Below are 14321 nucleotides of genomic sequence, written 5' to 3'. Positions count from 1 at the left end.
TGGGCTTGTGGTTGTTCCACGGTAGGCGTTCCGCGACGCCCGTTTCTTGGACCCTGCCGACGGCGACGGCGGTGCGGTCAATCTGCAACCGCCCGACCTGTCAACCTCGAGCAGGAATGGTGAGATGAAGAAGAATGCAAAACATGGAGGAGTGGCGCGAGTTGATTCGCGGTTGCCGGTTTGGAAACTGTTTCATGATTTCTCTCGCAGGTCTAGATCTCTGGAAGACGCTTTGAGATTACCCGGAGGATTTCGGCCGCGATGCAACATCAACATGTTCGGCCTGCACTGACTTGGGCGATCCTCATATCGTTCTTGCGCAAAACCTACCGGCTCGACGCCTGTCAAATACCGCACCCGCAGACCCGCGGACAACAACGGCAATCTGCAGACCTGCATCCCCAACGTTTCCAGCACCCGTCAAAAAACGGTATTTGCCTCATCCAGCGTAGTCTCGGAATCTGACTGCGAGCTACGGTATACCGATCCTCGTCGTGTGGATGCCATACAGGCGCTCGGGAAGCCATCAGCATGCAAGATGCAGTGTGTCAGATGCATCGTATCGGTTGGTCTCTGGGTGAGATGTAGATTTGCTACGTGGATATTGGGATTGGTTGTAGAGGGACGCAAGGGTGAGACGCAGTGTCGGAGCCACGTGGAAGTGCGATCTCGACTGTGATCATAGGACTACTGTACGGCTGACGGCGGGTGTAGACCGGTAAGCAGTTTCGACGCTGCCGCGCGGTGCTGTGGTCTGAGGATAGAGGTCTGCAAGGCACAACATGCGCGGTCGATCTGGTACCAAGCTGAAGGGCGCGACCGACTCCATGTCTGCTACAACAGAACGGTCCTGCCACAACAGAACGATCTTGCCCACATAAGCCTGGGGTGAATGCGCGTTCATCCGACTTTACCTGCTGGACGCGTTCCTCTTAAATTCTCAGAGCCGCCAGAGACCAGAATGTCTCCCTGGCTTTCACTGCGGTCCTGGATACGTGTCCATAGACAAGAGAAGTGCAAGTTCCCTCCTACAAACTCAACTTTCCCAGCATGCATCTTTCTTTTGCATTGAGTGAACACGATGCTCTTATGCCTCTCCTTTCCATCGACATGCAAGGACATGCTTAGATTTCCTTCCTCCCAGAGCAAAACTTTGACGCATTGTGCGCCAGATATCTTATACCGTTCCTACATCATATCGCTGGAACCTTGCGTATTATTGTAGTTCACTACCAGCAGCGCGAAAGGCCCGCTATCCACCGCAGTACGGGATGAGTCTCGCCGCTTGGAGTCCCCAAGTGAAGTAAGTACATTGGCAAACCGAGCATCAGGCACACCAGGACCACGGCGCTTTCGAGAGTTCTCAGAACACAGGACAGCTGTCGATACATGACACAGCTTGTGCAGGAAACGTAGACTGGGCCGTGTACGCTGATAGTCGCCAGCGGCCCAGTTAGCGAGGTCGTATGACTTCCTACTGCGACAGCGAAGTCGATGTCCTGTACATAGCTGAGGTGAGGTCAGGGGACGAGCTGCTCTGCCGCTGCATCACAGGCTTGCAGATTCGGAAGCACTTCGTGGGTAGACCGTGGAATAAGACCGCTGTCATAAAGGATTGAATAGGTATTGAAAGATCCTAGACATTGCCGTGACTGAATGCACAACAGACATTCGTCCCATCAGTAGCCCAACCCTCCCCGATCAGCCCAACAAATCCCTCTCAAGTGGTCCTCAGGACTACACACGTCCAAAAGCGTAGCGTCAGCACAGTCCGTCCACCCCCAACCACCCGTTCCAGACAGACAAAACTTACAACACCGGCTTCTCCCCCCCATCCCACTCCTTCCCCTTCCCCAGCTCCACCCCCTCCATCTTCTCATCCACCCTCCTCCCCTCCTCCTCCTCCTCCTCCCGCAAACACCGCCCGCACCCACAAGGCCCCTCCAACCACCTCCACAACCCCTCCCTCCTCCTCCCCACCCCCTCCCCGGACAAAAAAGCATCATACTCCACAAACAACTGCTCCCCTGCCCTCATCCTACCGACCGACCGCACAACAACCGTCCGATGGTCCTTGTGCAGTTCCCAGCGCACGTTCGGCTCGCAGCTGTGGTTGAACAGGCTAAATAAGGGGGACAGACATTCTGCTAACGGGTCGCCACAGGAGTTACTGAGGATGCGGGAGGAAATTGTCGAGAAGACCCAGGTGTCGAAGAAGGGGTTGGCGAAGATGTCCACGCCGCCTTGTGTGCGGAGGAAGGTGTGAGGCAGGGCGATGTCGTTTGCCAGGCTGAAACGGTGGATGCGCTCCGCAGGGTAACAGGGCGTTAATCGCGCGATCAGCGGGTGGGAGAGTGAATTCCTGTCAACGCCACCGTCTTGAATCGCGCACAGCAGCGCCCGCATGAAGACCAACGAACACCGCGCGTTCTTCCCCGTCGCGGCGCGGATCCATCTTAAATCCAGACTTGTGTCTTCGCTGGGTAGATTCGGGTGGATGGGCTCACCGCATCCCATTCCGCCGTTCAGATTCTCCAGAGAGCCAGCAGCTCCAGGACCGTTGCAGCCCCATATCCGACTCTGGTCGATCAGGATAGTGGAGTCAGGCGCAATCTCTCGCGTCGCGAAGACGCCCAGGACATCATGGGTCGGTTTCTCGCCGTTGGGATCAACCCCGAAAGCGTGACGGCGGACTGAGCAGATCTGTCCGGTGCCGTTGCGCAGCGCTCTGCCTCCATTGTCCTTGAACTCGTCGTTAATCACCCGCAGCACCTCGTCCCCTCTGCTCGCAAACTCCGGCGGCATCCACGGGTACTTCCTCCGTCGAAACCTGCCCTCCTCGAAAGCCGGCCAGAGCTCCAGGTTCTGCTCCACCAACTCCCTGGCCTTGCGCTGCAGCCCGTCGAGATAACGTCTCAGCATCTCTCTCTCCCACCCATCTTCCTCAGCCTCATCGTCCTCTAGTAGCATCCAGAACCCCATCCTCGCACCCAGCCCCCACTTCCCGTCTCCCAAACCCTTCAGCGCCTCCCCTGCTAATAAGCCGGCTTTGTACCCATCTCCCACCGCCAATTCAGGATACCGGAGCTTCATGAGCGTGATACCGCGCTGGAGCCAGGTGTTGGGGTCATACGGGTGGGCGGCGATATGGCGCGTCTGTATGCGCAGGCCATCGAAGAGGGTGGCGAGCTCAGCAGGGTCGAGAGGGTTGAGGTTGTCGGGGAGGGTGGGCTGGTAGTCGTGGAGGTCGATGGGGCGGTCCATGGTGGTGGTGGGTTGTGGCCTTTAGATCATGTAGGTGTTGCTGGTTAAAGCAAAGTGTGATGCCGGTCGGCAGAAAGGAGGAAGCACGTGAGGGAGAACGTGATGTGGGATCATATGAATGCGCAAAGGGGATGTGAACTGCTTCTGAAACAAGCCGGAAAGCGAGCGAAGCAAACCTGAACGAGAGCATGAAATGAAGTCAAAAAACACTCTCAACCACCATTCTTACCTTACCTCTCCCGCATCCTCGCCACGACACTCACCTCTCCATCCACATGATCCAGAGCCTCTTCCACCTCCTTTCCAGCTTCCCTATCAGCCTCCATCCGTCGTCCTCGTGACTCCATCGGCATGGAAGGCAATCAGTCAAACAAACGATCTATACAATAAACTCTCTCTCTCTCTCTCTCTCAAGCGTGCGCCGCGCTCGCAATGCTAAGAACAATCCATCCCGTCCGCTGGATCAAAAGAACAATCCCGCCGCCAGGTAGCAAGAAGAGTTGTGAAAGAAGCCGCCGTCCGTCCCGGCATGCGCAAGAGCCCGTTCGATGTCGATTCCGAAGTGTTCTGCGAGAAAAGCCTCCTCCTCAGGACAGAGGTGTTTTGTGGAGGGAGGCGCCGGACGTTGTGCAAGTAGTCCTCCTTCTGCATTTTCGGTGCGTCCATGCCTCCTTGTCCGCTTTGCCACCGTCCCGTCCATGCATCATCCGTCCACGAATCCTCCACATCGACCAAGCAGGCCATCGTCAGCCTGGCCACGCAAACAAAAAAGAAGCAACCAACAAGAGCCCAGCAGCGCAACTGGGGCCTCATTGTTGTTGACTAATTCCTGGTACACCCGCGATTAGCCAATGTCCTTTTTCTGAAAACACGAACACCTTATCCCCCCACCCCCTCCCCTCCCACAAACATCCGCACCCATTTCTTCGTCGTCAAGAGAAAGAAAGGCGCGCCCAAGAGATGAAAGCGGTCGTGAGGAAGGGGGGAAGGAAACGCCACACGCACGCACCCTGCCCTCACGCAGCAGCCGTCACACCACCACCACCACCACCAACCATCAAATTTCTCCCCCGGGGTGTCGAAAAACTCACAACATCAAACTATGCAAATTCCGCTGCACAATCATGTCCTGCACACTCTTCATCGTCTTATCCAGCAGATTCGTGTCCGTCGCGTTCGTGAAGTTGACATAGACCTCTTTGCCTGGGTCGCGGACGAGGTTCTTGAACTTCCGCGAGAAGAACTCGGCGCCGGCGTCGACGTCGCGCGGGTCGGCGGTGTAGTCCGGGAAGTGGGCGGCGATGGGGGAGGAGCCGGACAGCAGCTTCTCGCGGAACAGGTCCATTTTGTTGAGGAAGAGAATGAGGGCGGATTTCTCAAAGTATTTGCTGTTGGCGATGGATTCGAAGAGCATCAGGGCTTCGTGCATTTGGTTCTGGGTGGAAGAGATGGGATGTTAGTGATGTGGTCATACAGGATGGGCCGCGTTCCATCCCGACTATGGTGGCGGCGGAGGAAGATGTGGAGGGTATTAAGACTCACCCCATTCCGATCCTCCACAAGCACATGATCATACCCGCTAATCGCGGCCAGGAACAGCACGACCTGGACGTTATCAAAGACGTGTATCCACTTCTTCCGCTCGCTGCGCTGTCCGCCGACATCGAACATGCGGTAGGTCAGCGGGCCGGTCTCGAAGATGGTCTCGCTGATGCCGGTAGTGCGTAGACGCGCTCGGAGGATGTCTTGGTCGGTGGGGAGGTAGTCTTTCTGGAAGAGGCGGTCGATGTCGTTGAAGAAACTAAGAGATGGGAGTTAACTAATGCGCTTTTCCAGGGGATAGATGTGGCGTTGGGCACGCACTAAGTCAGGTTGTCGTGCAGTGCGTATTCGTTGCCTTTCCTAATGGCAAGCTGAATCCCACCGTCTTGCCATAGACTCTTGAAGGCGTTTAGGCAGTCGAGGGGCATGGGCTCTTCGGGGCCGATCTCAGGGTCGGCGGCTACCACTTCGGCGAACCGCTGCAGACAGTGTCAGTGATGGCTATTCCTCCTCTCCGAGCGGGAATGTATGTGGGAGCTTACGATGTTTCCTGACTCGGCAAAATCCACCTCTTGCTCCTCCATGGCGCCAAAAACGACCTGAAACGCGTGCAGCAGGTTCTGGAAGATGGTGACCTTCCATTGCTTGCGCTCTTGTATGCTGAAGCCCTTGGTGTGGATGAGGCGCATCTGCTTGAGGACGGTAGACTTGCCCGACTCTCCGGCTCCTGTATATCGCAGTGGTCGTCAGCAAAGTCTCCTCCACCCTTCCTTCCCATCCATCCCAAGCTGAATGGCAGTGGTATGGATGCAACATACCTAACAGCAACAGTTTGACCTCCTTGGCCATCTTCTTCTGGTCTTCGCGCAGCTGCTTCTCGATCTCGCGACTCTTCTTGAGGTCCGGGTCCTCCTTGTTTCCATTGCCAAAACACATGATGCGCTGAATGGCCATTCAACGGCCCGGCAAAACACTCTCCTGCCTCGTCCACGTGGTGCTGGCGGTACACGCGCGTACACCACAGCCTTACGCACTCTATTTCAGCGGGGTGTTGTGTGTCGGGTGGTGGAAGTCCGGTAGCGAGGATGGGGAGCGTGGCGGTGGGGGGGAGTGCAAATGATGCGTGCGCGCCGCGAAGGGATGCGGTGCGACGGTGGTAGAGGTGCCTGCTGTGCTGCTGTGTCGCTGGGCACCGGAGCGTTATCGGCGAATGGGCTCCACGTGTTCCGGCGCGGTGGGACCTCCAGCCGGTGGCACGGGGCGGGTGGAAGGTGCGGATGCCCTCAGGTCGTCGGTAGGGGGTTGTTGTGGTAGACGTGTAGTTCGGCAGGTGCAAGTTGGTAAGCAGCGCGGTGAGTTCTGGCAAGCGGGTGCTAGCGTCAGCGGAAGGTTGTGAAGAAGTCTATCCGCTCTGGCCTCTGCGGTGCTGCAAGGATAGGCCTGGCCTCGTGCGGGCGTCGATTGCAAGGGCTGCCGTCGTGCTCAACGCGAAACCGCCTCGCCCTGTTCATCCACACGGCCTATGTATATCCCTCGAGGTGCACAATGGCGGGCAAAGGTGGTGTAGGACAGAGTTTGCGAGGCAGCACGGGAGAGGGAGGAAGAAAGGGACGAAGGGTTGAAGACCGACACTGGCGCGCGGCAACTCTTCCGATGGGTGGGACCCGGCCAGGGCAGCTCCACGCTCGAGCACCTTGTCGCTTTCCTGTTCCTCCCAACCCACCCTCTTGATCCCGTCCTGTTTCCGCTCGCACGTGTCGACGATCTCTGTACTTCTATACTTGTCCTTCCAACGGTCGAGGACTACAGCTACAACTACCGAGCACCTCTCCAAGGCGCATGGACATACAAGAGAAGGGATGAATCCTGGGTGGAAATTGATAAGGACCTGGAGGCAAAAAGTAATCTGCCAATCTACCTACTGCAGGGAGGCGTGCAGCAATGGTTTGCCCGTCGTTCGTTCTACTGCGGCTCTAATGAACAGCTATTACACGGATCCGCTGCTTCTTGGTCAAGGACATTGATGAGAGCCGGTCTCTTCCATGTTTTCTCCCCCATCTTCTGCGTATACGTGGAATGGTCGACACGTGCACTGAGTGTTCCAGGGAATATAGGCATCTCCCAAATTTACCTCCATTTCACGGTGTTATCCCATCTTCAGATATACATGATGAGCAAGCCACTCCCGCCAACGCGAAACCAACTTCCCGGGTCTAGATTTTGCTCGCAAAATACGTGGGAAGGATAACACCGCATTCGCATCTGCATACCACACGCGGCTCGTTGTATATAATCCATGTATATCCTTCTGGTCCTATTCCAAACCACAACTCCTCACGATTCATGCCCACGAGTCATTCAACCGCCGTCTCGGGACAGCTCCACCAGCTCCTCGGACTCGCAAGCCCCTGATTCACCGGCACATCGCCATCTCCGAATCTGCCCTGCCTGCTCTGTAGGCGTTGGCTTTTTCGATGCAAGAAACCTGCATCCCCTGCCCAGATGAAGTGCCGAAGAACCATTCTTGCCACGTGGCCATGGACGGGCGGATGTGACGATCCGGCTTCCGTTGGTCGATCTTTTGCGCAAAACATGAGAACTGCCGGGACGTGGTTATTAATCAGGGGATGGTTCAGACTCACGGCCATGTACGAACGGCTTGTATGGAGTCTAAAGCGGCAGAGATGGATTTGTCGCGGGGTGGATGAAGGTCGCTTTCACCTTTTCATGGGCGACGGGGCGGGGACGAGGGCCATCTAGATGTCATGTCCTCACGGGCTTCGTGACGGCCGAGGCAATGGAGGTGAGACGTGGGACGAGAACTTGCACGTTTCCTCCCCAAAGCCATCAGACTGTGCGTAAGTCGTTGGTTGCAGCCACACCACGCCAGCTGCGATGGTTTGGGACTGGCAGGTTGTATTGTCCTCTCTCCTACCACTAACGCTCATGCATCACATATCCCGCTCCATGCTCTCCCATAGCTTGCCAAAGTACGCTTCATCTACAGCGGGTATGCTCTGCAAGGTCGGTATCAGGTTCCTCGTCTTTTCCATCTCGAATCTGGCCGGCTCTTCACTCTTCCCGTCTTCACCAGCATCAACATAAGCTTTCTTCCAGTGGTCAAGCAACTGCAACCCCGGATGCCCCGAGCCCTTCTCCGCCTCCCCCTCCAGCTGCTTCATCCACTGTGCCGGCATGACGGTCTCAAACTTCACCTTCTTCCTCAACCACCCAAGCATATCCCTCCAACTCGGCCTCCGATGATCGTTCAACACATGACACACCCTCAACCCCCCATCATCCCCCTCCTCAACCTTCGCGCCTTCAACCATCGCCCTCGCAGCAAAATCCACCGGCAACCAATCCAACACCTCATCCCCCAGATCCGGCAGCGTACCCAGCAATTTCACCGTCCGCAACATCAACGGCCACGCCTCCTTCGAATTCCACACCCCAGTCCTACTATCCCCACTTAACTGCCCGACTCTGCAAACCGACACCCTGCCGCGCAGCCTTTCCTCCCCGCTCGCGTGGGCGCAGACGTGTTCAGCGACCCATTTGCTCCTTGAATACCCCGTCTCAGACGCTGCAGCCGGATCGCCGATAACCTCCTCCGGTATCACGTTGCCGCCGGGATACGCCATCACGCTCGCCGTCGAACTGCAGAACAGCACGTGCGGAGCTTCCTGCCGTTCAGACGATAAAGCCAGGTTGATCAGGTTCCGCAATCCAGCGACGTCTTTGCCGAAACTCGGCAGTTGGAGGCGGAAGTTGACGGACCAGGCTAGATGCATTATCGTCGTCGTCTCCTGCGTCAGATGGGTGTAGGTGGAGGCGTCGAGGCCGAGTTGGGGGGCTGCAAAGGTGGATTGGAGGACTGCGACTTTGGGATCTTGGGTAGAGAGGGGAGGGAGGAGTCGCTGGGATAGGGCTTTGCTGACGCGTTCTTGTGCGGCATGCTGGTCCGCGCCTCGGACGAGGCAGTAGATTTTGGAGACTGAGGGATCCTTTCGGAGGAGGGAGAGGACTTGGGAGCCGAGTGCTCCGGTTGCGCCGGTGAGGATGACTGTCTTGCTTGTATTCAGGTGAGATTGAACACCGTTGGTGCTGGGTGCTGACTTGAGTGGTTGGATGAACTGGCTGTACTGCTCGACCATCTGGCGCATTTGGTCGCTGACATCGCCATGCGTGCCGTTGGCCTGCTCGGCTCCACCATGCCTCATCCGCAGGATATACTCGACTAACTTTTTAATCGTTCCGCAGTCCTCAACAACGGTCGTCGGAAGCCTTCCGGCACCCTCGGGCACCAATTTCTGCAGGTTCTTGCGGATCTGTATACTCGCCATTGAGTCGACTCCAGCATTGAACAGGTCTACATCGGTGTCAACATCCTTCTCGACCGGAAGCGGGCGAGCGACTATGCTCTTTACCACGTCAAGTAGCTCGTCATCTGAGCATTGTCCGTTGGGCTGGTAATCGTCTTTACCATATGCCCTTGAGATCTGCTCAGCGTACCGCTCCTCCGCTTTGCCTCTCAGGACAGTCCCTTTATTGCTTTTATCGAGCGGCTGCTCATAATACGGCATCGGGACAAGCATACTACGCGGTATTCTCGCATGCGATTGCCCTTGAGAGCAACACTTCTCAACCACCGGCGCCATCTCCCGGATCAACTCCTCGTCTGACATGCCAGCACCCTCCTTCGCCCGGAAAAGCAGAACCCCCGGATACGCCTTCTGATTCCCAAACACAAGCGCATCAGCAACCAGCGACGAGGCCGCCGTAATCGCGCCTTCAAGCGACGCAGGATCGAACTTCAACCCCGTCACCAAGGTCAACTGCGCATCTGCTCTCGAATGATACCGCCACGCATTCTCCTTCTCCTTGTGTCGCTGGAAGAGGTCAGAGCTCGCATACGAGCCATCCTCGCGGTTTCGTTTCGCCTTGTGCGGCCACTTCGGCAGGACGACGAGCTCTGCGAGCCCATCTTCCCGTTCTTCGAATCTGAGCTGCGTCGATTGCTCGGATCGTCGCAGGTACTGCCAATCTTTATCCTTCGTATAATCCCGGTGCGAAGACAGAAGGAATCCACACTCCGCGCTCCCGAACCTCGACACTAGATTAACACCCTGCTCGACCAAACTATCGCCCAGCTCATCCGGCAATGCAGCTCCTCCGACACTAACGAGCTCCATACCGCGAAGCCACTCCATCCCATCCTCGCTCTCCGCCATCATCTGCAGCACGTACGGCACCGCGCCGAAATACCTCACCGGCGGACACGCACCGCTCTCCGCAGCTCCCTTCGAAGCTTCAAGACATTTCCCAACATTCCCAGCCGTGATCGGAACATCTCTACTCGGAAAAAGCCAGATCATCGCATCGCTCGCCCACGCCCGGAACGTATCCGCCGGCCCGCCGTGGTACAGCGGCGTGGTGGTGAAAGTCGCACGCCCCCTGCTATCGAGCGCCGGGAGCACGCCGACTGCTCCGTGGTGGGATTGAGGGATCGGTTTGGGTTTTCCGGTCGATGTGCCGGAGGTATGGTGGAAGTAGGCGATATCGTCCACTTCATTGGCATCCACAGCATCAACCCTCTCCTCGCACTCCTCCAGCAAGTCGAAGACATCCCGTCCCTTAAACGGCAGTCCTACACACTTCAACCGCACCCTCTGCCCATCAACCGCCTCCTCCGTAGCCTTCCTCCCCACCCCTTCATTCCGCTCGTCAGCGATTAGAATCCCAACACCACACTCCGCGCACAAATTCGCCACACCCGTCGGCGAGCACTCAGGCGCTATCAACAGCACCGGATGACCTAGCCATACACATCCCAGCCAAACAAACAAAAACTCCGGCGAACTCGCTGATAACAACCCAACCGTCTGCCCCGTCTCAACTTCACTCAGCACCTTAGACAGTAATGCTGCTGAAGCGACTACAGCATCCCGCACCTCAGCGAAAGTGAGGGTCTTAGCACCATAGCTTTGAGCTCCTGCTGATGAGGAGGTTTTGGGGACCTGGTAGAAGCCCAACGCCGGTAGGTCGGGGTTCTGCGAGGCTTGGGTGGAGAGGAGGTGGGTGACGCTGCGGTAGGGGCGTGGGTGGGAGGGGGCTTCGCCCAGGGTGGTGGTGAAGTAGGTGTTTGGTTGCATTGTCGTGATGGGGTCATGGCATTAGTCCAATCGTTTCGATAATATACAGGTTTGATGTCGTATGGTTCTAGGAGACCGAGAGTCTTCTTCTATGCGTACTTGCCAATGCGAGGTGGCCTTTTCTGGCGTGGGTGTCTCGCCTGCCTGTACAGTCGTCCTCCTGGGCGTGGTGTTATTCCGGACGTAGTGTTTTGGGAACGATATTTCTTTCTCGTTGGACCAAAGGCACCAGTCTCAAAGTCCGATGTCGTTATTGCCTCAATGTCAGCCAGTCGCGCCAGTGGGTATACGCTGGTGTCCGGATATCTGTACCGCGCGTCAAGATGCTTACAGAGTGCTTACCACGTATCGCCACGTCAGGAGAACCCTCTGAGAGCCTCTTCGGACCCTCTGCCCATCGATCGAAGAGATCCTTGGTTCGAACGAGCGGGCAACGTGCATTAGCTGCAGGGGAGGATCTTGGGTCGATCTTGCATTAGTGTGCTAGTCGAGGTCTTGTCGACATCATGCGGTCATGGACAACCGTCGAGAAAAATGTCATGAGGGGCTTGTGAGAGTCGGCTACATAGTGTATCATTTTGTCGAATAGCCGATTTAATAGTATAGTGGTTTGAGAAAGGGACCAAGCTGGAAATGTCAGGTAGGTGGAGTTGCGAGACTAGTACTCGACAATACCTAATGCTACAGCTCTAACCGTGCTATGGGAATGATCTATTCTCGGTCGTGTGCGACCCCGTTGGTGACGGTATGGCCATTCGTGCCATTGGCGTGCACACCATTGACACTGTCAACACCGTTCACTCCGTTCACCTTCTCTGCCCCGTTCACACCGTTCGTCTTCGCAATGCCGTTCGTCTTCTCCGCGCCATTCACGCCATTAGCAACAGGTGCACCCTTCGCACTACCATCGGCAGTCCCATTCGTCGCAGCTCCGTTCACCTCACTCACCGTCTCATCATTGATCACATCAATCTTTCTTAGCAGCCCAGAGTCGGTCTTGGTAGCCAACACCTTCTCCTGCGGGTTCATAGTATACCCCGTATCACTCGCATCAACGAAAGCCTCAAGACCCTCGCCGTTGCGTGGGTAGTCCTTCATGACCTCTTTGTGCTTCCTGAGAGCAGCGCAGAGCTCATCGTGCGTGACGTCGTTCAGGAACGTGCATTCGCCCAACGGGTTCGGGACCGCAGCTCTTAGCAGACCATCTCTGGTCTTCAGGATAGCCTTAGTACCCTTGTCAAGGATGGCTTCGTCGAACTGGTGGTGGTCCATGGACAAGCCGGCGCGGGAGAATAGGTTGAGGATGCGCTTGTGCTCGGAGTCGCTGAGGAGGCCGCGCATGTTGGCGAGGGTGGCGGAGTAGGCCATGTCGATTGAGATGGCGTGGCCGTGGCGGAGAGGGACATCTGGGACGAGTTCGTGGAGGGGTGACCACCTGTGAAGGTTAGCATACTAATCAGCAATAGAGGGCACTTGGAGACCTACGTGTGCCCATAAGCAATGACGCGGTCCAGACCAATCTCATGAAGATTCGGGCTTTCCAGCTCCAACATCTTCTTGATGCTGTCCTTCTCGATCATGTCCGCTGCGTTCTTCACCTTCGCTGAAGCACCGTCCGAACGACCAAAAGCCGTGCTGATGAGCTGCTCGCAATGCATGTCCAGCAAGTCGAAGGTGTGGATGTCCGCGCATGACGAGATCTTGATCAACTCTGCAAATCCGTTCCGGATTTGAGCCTCTGGAAGTGTCCGGAGGAAAGTGAAGTCCAAGAAGGTCTTCATCGGTGCGTGATAGGCACCCAGACGGTTCTTGTAGTTACCGTAGTTGACGGCGACCTTGATGGAGACCGAGGCATCGATCAAGCCGATGACAGTGGTTGGGATGCGGATGTAGTTGGTGTTGCGGCGATAGGCAGCGCAAGCGAAGCTAGGAGGATAGTCAGTACGAGCTCTTCAATGGCCGCACCCAGACGCCAGAGGACAGTTTGATGTCATTACCCAGCAACGTCCGTAACCAGACCACCTCCAACAACAAGGACGGGTTCCTACAGAGAAAATTAGCAACATGGCCTCGACACTGTACCCAGCTTTCATACCTTTCGGAAAATCCCAAACTTGTTCATCGAATCGACAATCGACAGGAAAGTCTCGATGCTCTTCGCCTTCTCCCCAATCATCGTCTTGTGCACCTTGAGATCAATCTCGTGGTGATCAAAATACTTCTGCATCCGCTCTCCATACACGTTGAAAATGTTGGCATCCATGACAGCCAGGCATCGTCCCCATTTCTTGTAGCTCTGCGCCAGCTCATCCTTCGCGGTGTCGAAGACGTTGTCGACGAAGGAGAAGTCGTACTCGATCTTCTCATAGCCTTCGACGTGCAGACCGCTTGCCGTATCGGCAACGATGGCTTTCATGTCCGACATCTTGCTGAGGTAGGAGTGGTAGTGATGGGGTACAAACGACTAATGCTGTCGTTCTCGGAATATGTCAATAGTAGAACAATGGCATTGATACAGAAGAGTCTGGCCACGAGGGAAGATCTGTTCAATGCTGGGTACAAATTCGAAAGTCCTCTCTACGGGGGTTGTGGTGCGGTATATGAACCTACCAACCGTCTCCACGGGAATACTAACCGTAAGCAACTTTGCTGAGATCTGTTCTCCAGGAACGCGTACAAGATCGGATATCTCCTGCGATCCATTCGTCAGATCCAGTAAAAGCTTGTCCAAGGACCCGCCAGAGTACCTTCGACCTGGCGAAAGTTCTGCCAGACACCAGCAAGCCGCAGGATCATGATGTCGTCCATTGAGACAGCGTCGCACTATGCCGATTCGATAATGTCGTGATGCTTAGCCGGGCTGGAAATTGTGGACTCGCGAGAACCTGGCGGACAAGGTTGGGAGTATACGGGACTCAGTCCGAGAGAAGTGTTGACATGATGCCATTGGATCTTGCAGATCCAGATCTGAGCCGCCATTTTTCGCGGAGCTGACTGCTATTTGACACGTGCTGCGAGCTGCCAGATCTTAGCGTCAGATTGAGTTGTGGGGTCGGTTGAGATCGAACGGTAATCTGCGCTGTTCCTGGATTTGAAGACGAAAATATTCCGAGTGAACGAGAGCCATTGCACTTGAGTCTCAACGCCGTGGGTCAATCTGACTTTGAGAAGGTTATCGAACCTGGTCTGCAGTCAACACAGTTTCTTGTGGCTGCAAAAATGTGCATCACGAAGACGCCATCGACCTCTTGGGAGCGCCTGGATCTGTGGTGGTACGCCCCACATCGAGCCAGGAAATGATCATCATCGACTGACCAAGAGAACGATGACTGCAGGGACAGCTGTCTTAGCGCGAGGAGC

At 55.9% G+C, this 14321-nt stretch overlaps 4 protein-coding genes across 4 annotated transcripts; all 4 read right to left on the bottom strand.

Moving 5' to 3' along the window:
- Nucleotides 1–1809: 1809 nt before the first annotated feature.
- On the bottom strand, nucleotides 1810–3264 carry LTR77_005072 (uncharacterized protein; the record flags this gene model as incomplete). Its single annotated transcript, XM_064802321.1, has 1 exon — nucleotides 1810–3264. The coding sequence occupies one exon, from the start codon at nucleotides 3262–3264 to the stop codon at nucleotides 1810–1812; it is 1455 nt and encodes a 484-aa protein (XP_064659682.1).
- Nucleotides 3265–4351: 1087 nt separating this feature from the next.
- On the bottom strand, nucleotides 4352–5742 carry LTR77_005071 (uncharacterized protein; the record flags this gene model as incomplete). Its single annotated transcript, XM_064802320.1, has 5 exons — nucleotides 4352–4699; nucleotides 4807–5065; nucleotides 5128–5285; nucleotides 5349–5533; nucleotides 5625–5742. 5 exons carry the CDS (start codon nucleotides 5740–5742, stop codon nucleotides 4352–4354), a joined length of 1068 nt encoding a protein of 355 aa, XP_064659681.1.
- A 2015-nt stretch (nucleotides 5743–7757) lies between these two features.
- Nucleotides 7758–10961, bottom strand: LTR77_005070 (uncharacterized protein; the record flags this gene model as incomplete). Its single annotated transcript, XM_064802319.1, has 1 exon — nucleotides 7758–10961. The coding sequence occupies one exon, from the start codon at nucleotides 10959–10961 to the stop codon at nucleotides 7758–7760; it is 3204 nt and encodes a 1067-aa protein (XP_064659680.1).
- A 711-nt stretch (nucleotides 10962–11672) lies between these two features.
- On the bottom strand, nucleotides 11673–13386 carry LTR77_005069 (uncharacterized protein; the record flags this gene model as incomplete). Its single annotated transcript, XM_064802318.1, has 4 exons — nucleotides 11673–12396; nucleotides 12447–12887; nucleotides 12959–13005; nucleotides 13057–13386. 4 exons carry the CDS (start codon nucleotides 13384–13386, stop codon nucleotides 11673–11675), a joined length of 1542 nt encoding a protein of 513 aa, XP_064659679.1.
- Between the last annotated feature and the right edge of the window lie 935 nt (nucleotides 13387–14321).

The sequence above is a fragment of the Saxophila tyrrhenica genome (assembly GCF_035928015.1).
Source record: "Saxophila tyrrhenica strain CCFEE 5935 chromosome Unknown scaffold_7, whole genome shotgun sequence".
Classification (NCBI taxonomy): Eukaryota; Fungi; Ascomycota; class Dothideomycetes; order Mycosphaerellales; family Extremaceae; genus Saxophila; species Saxophila tyrrhenica.
Note: the sequence above shows the minus strand (reverse complement) of the source record. Positions and strands in the feature narration are given on the sequence as shown.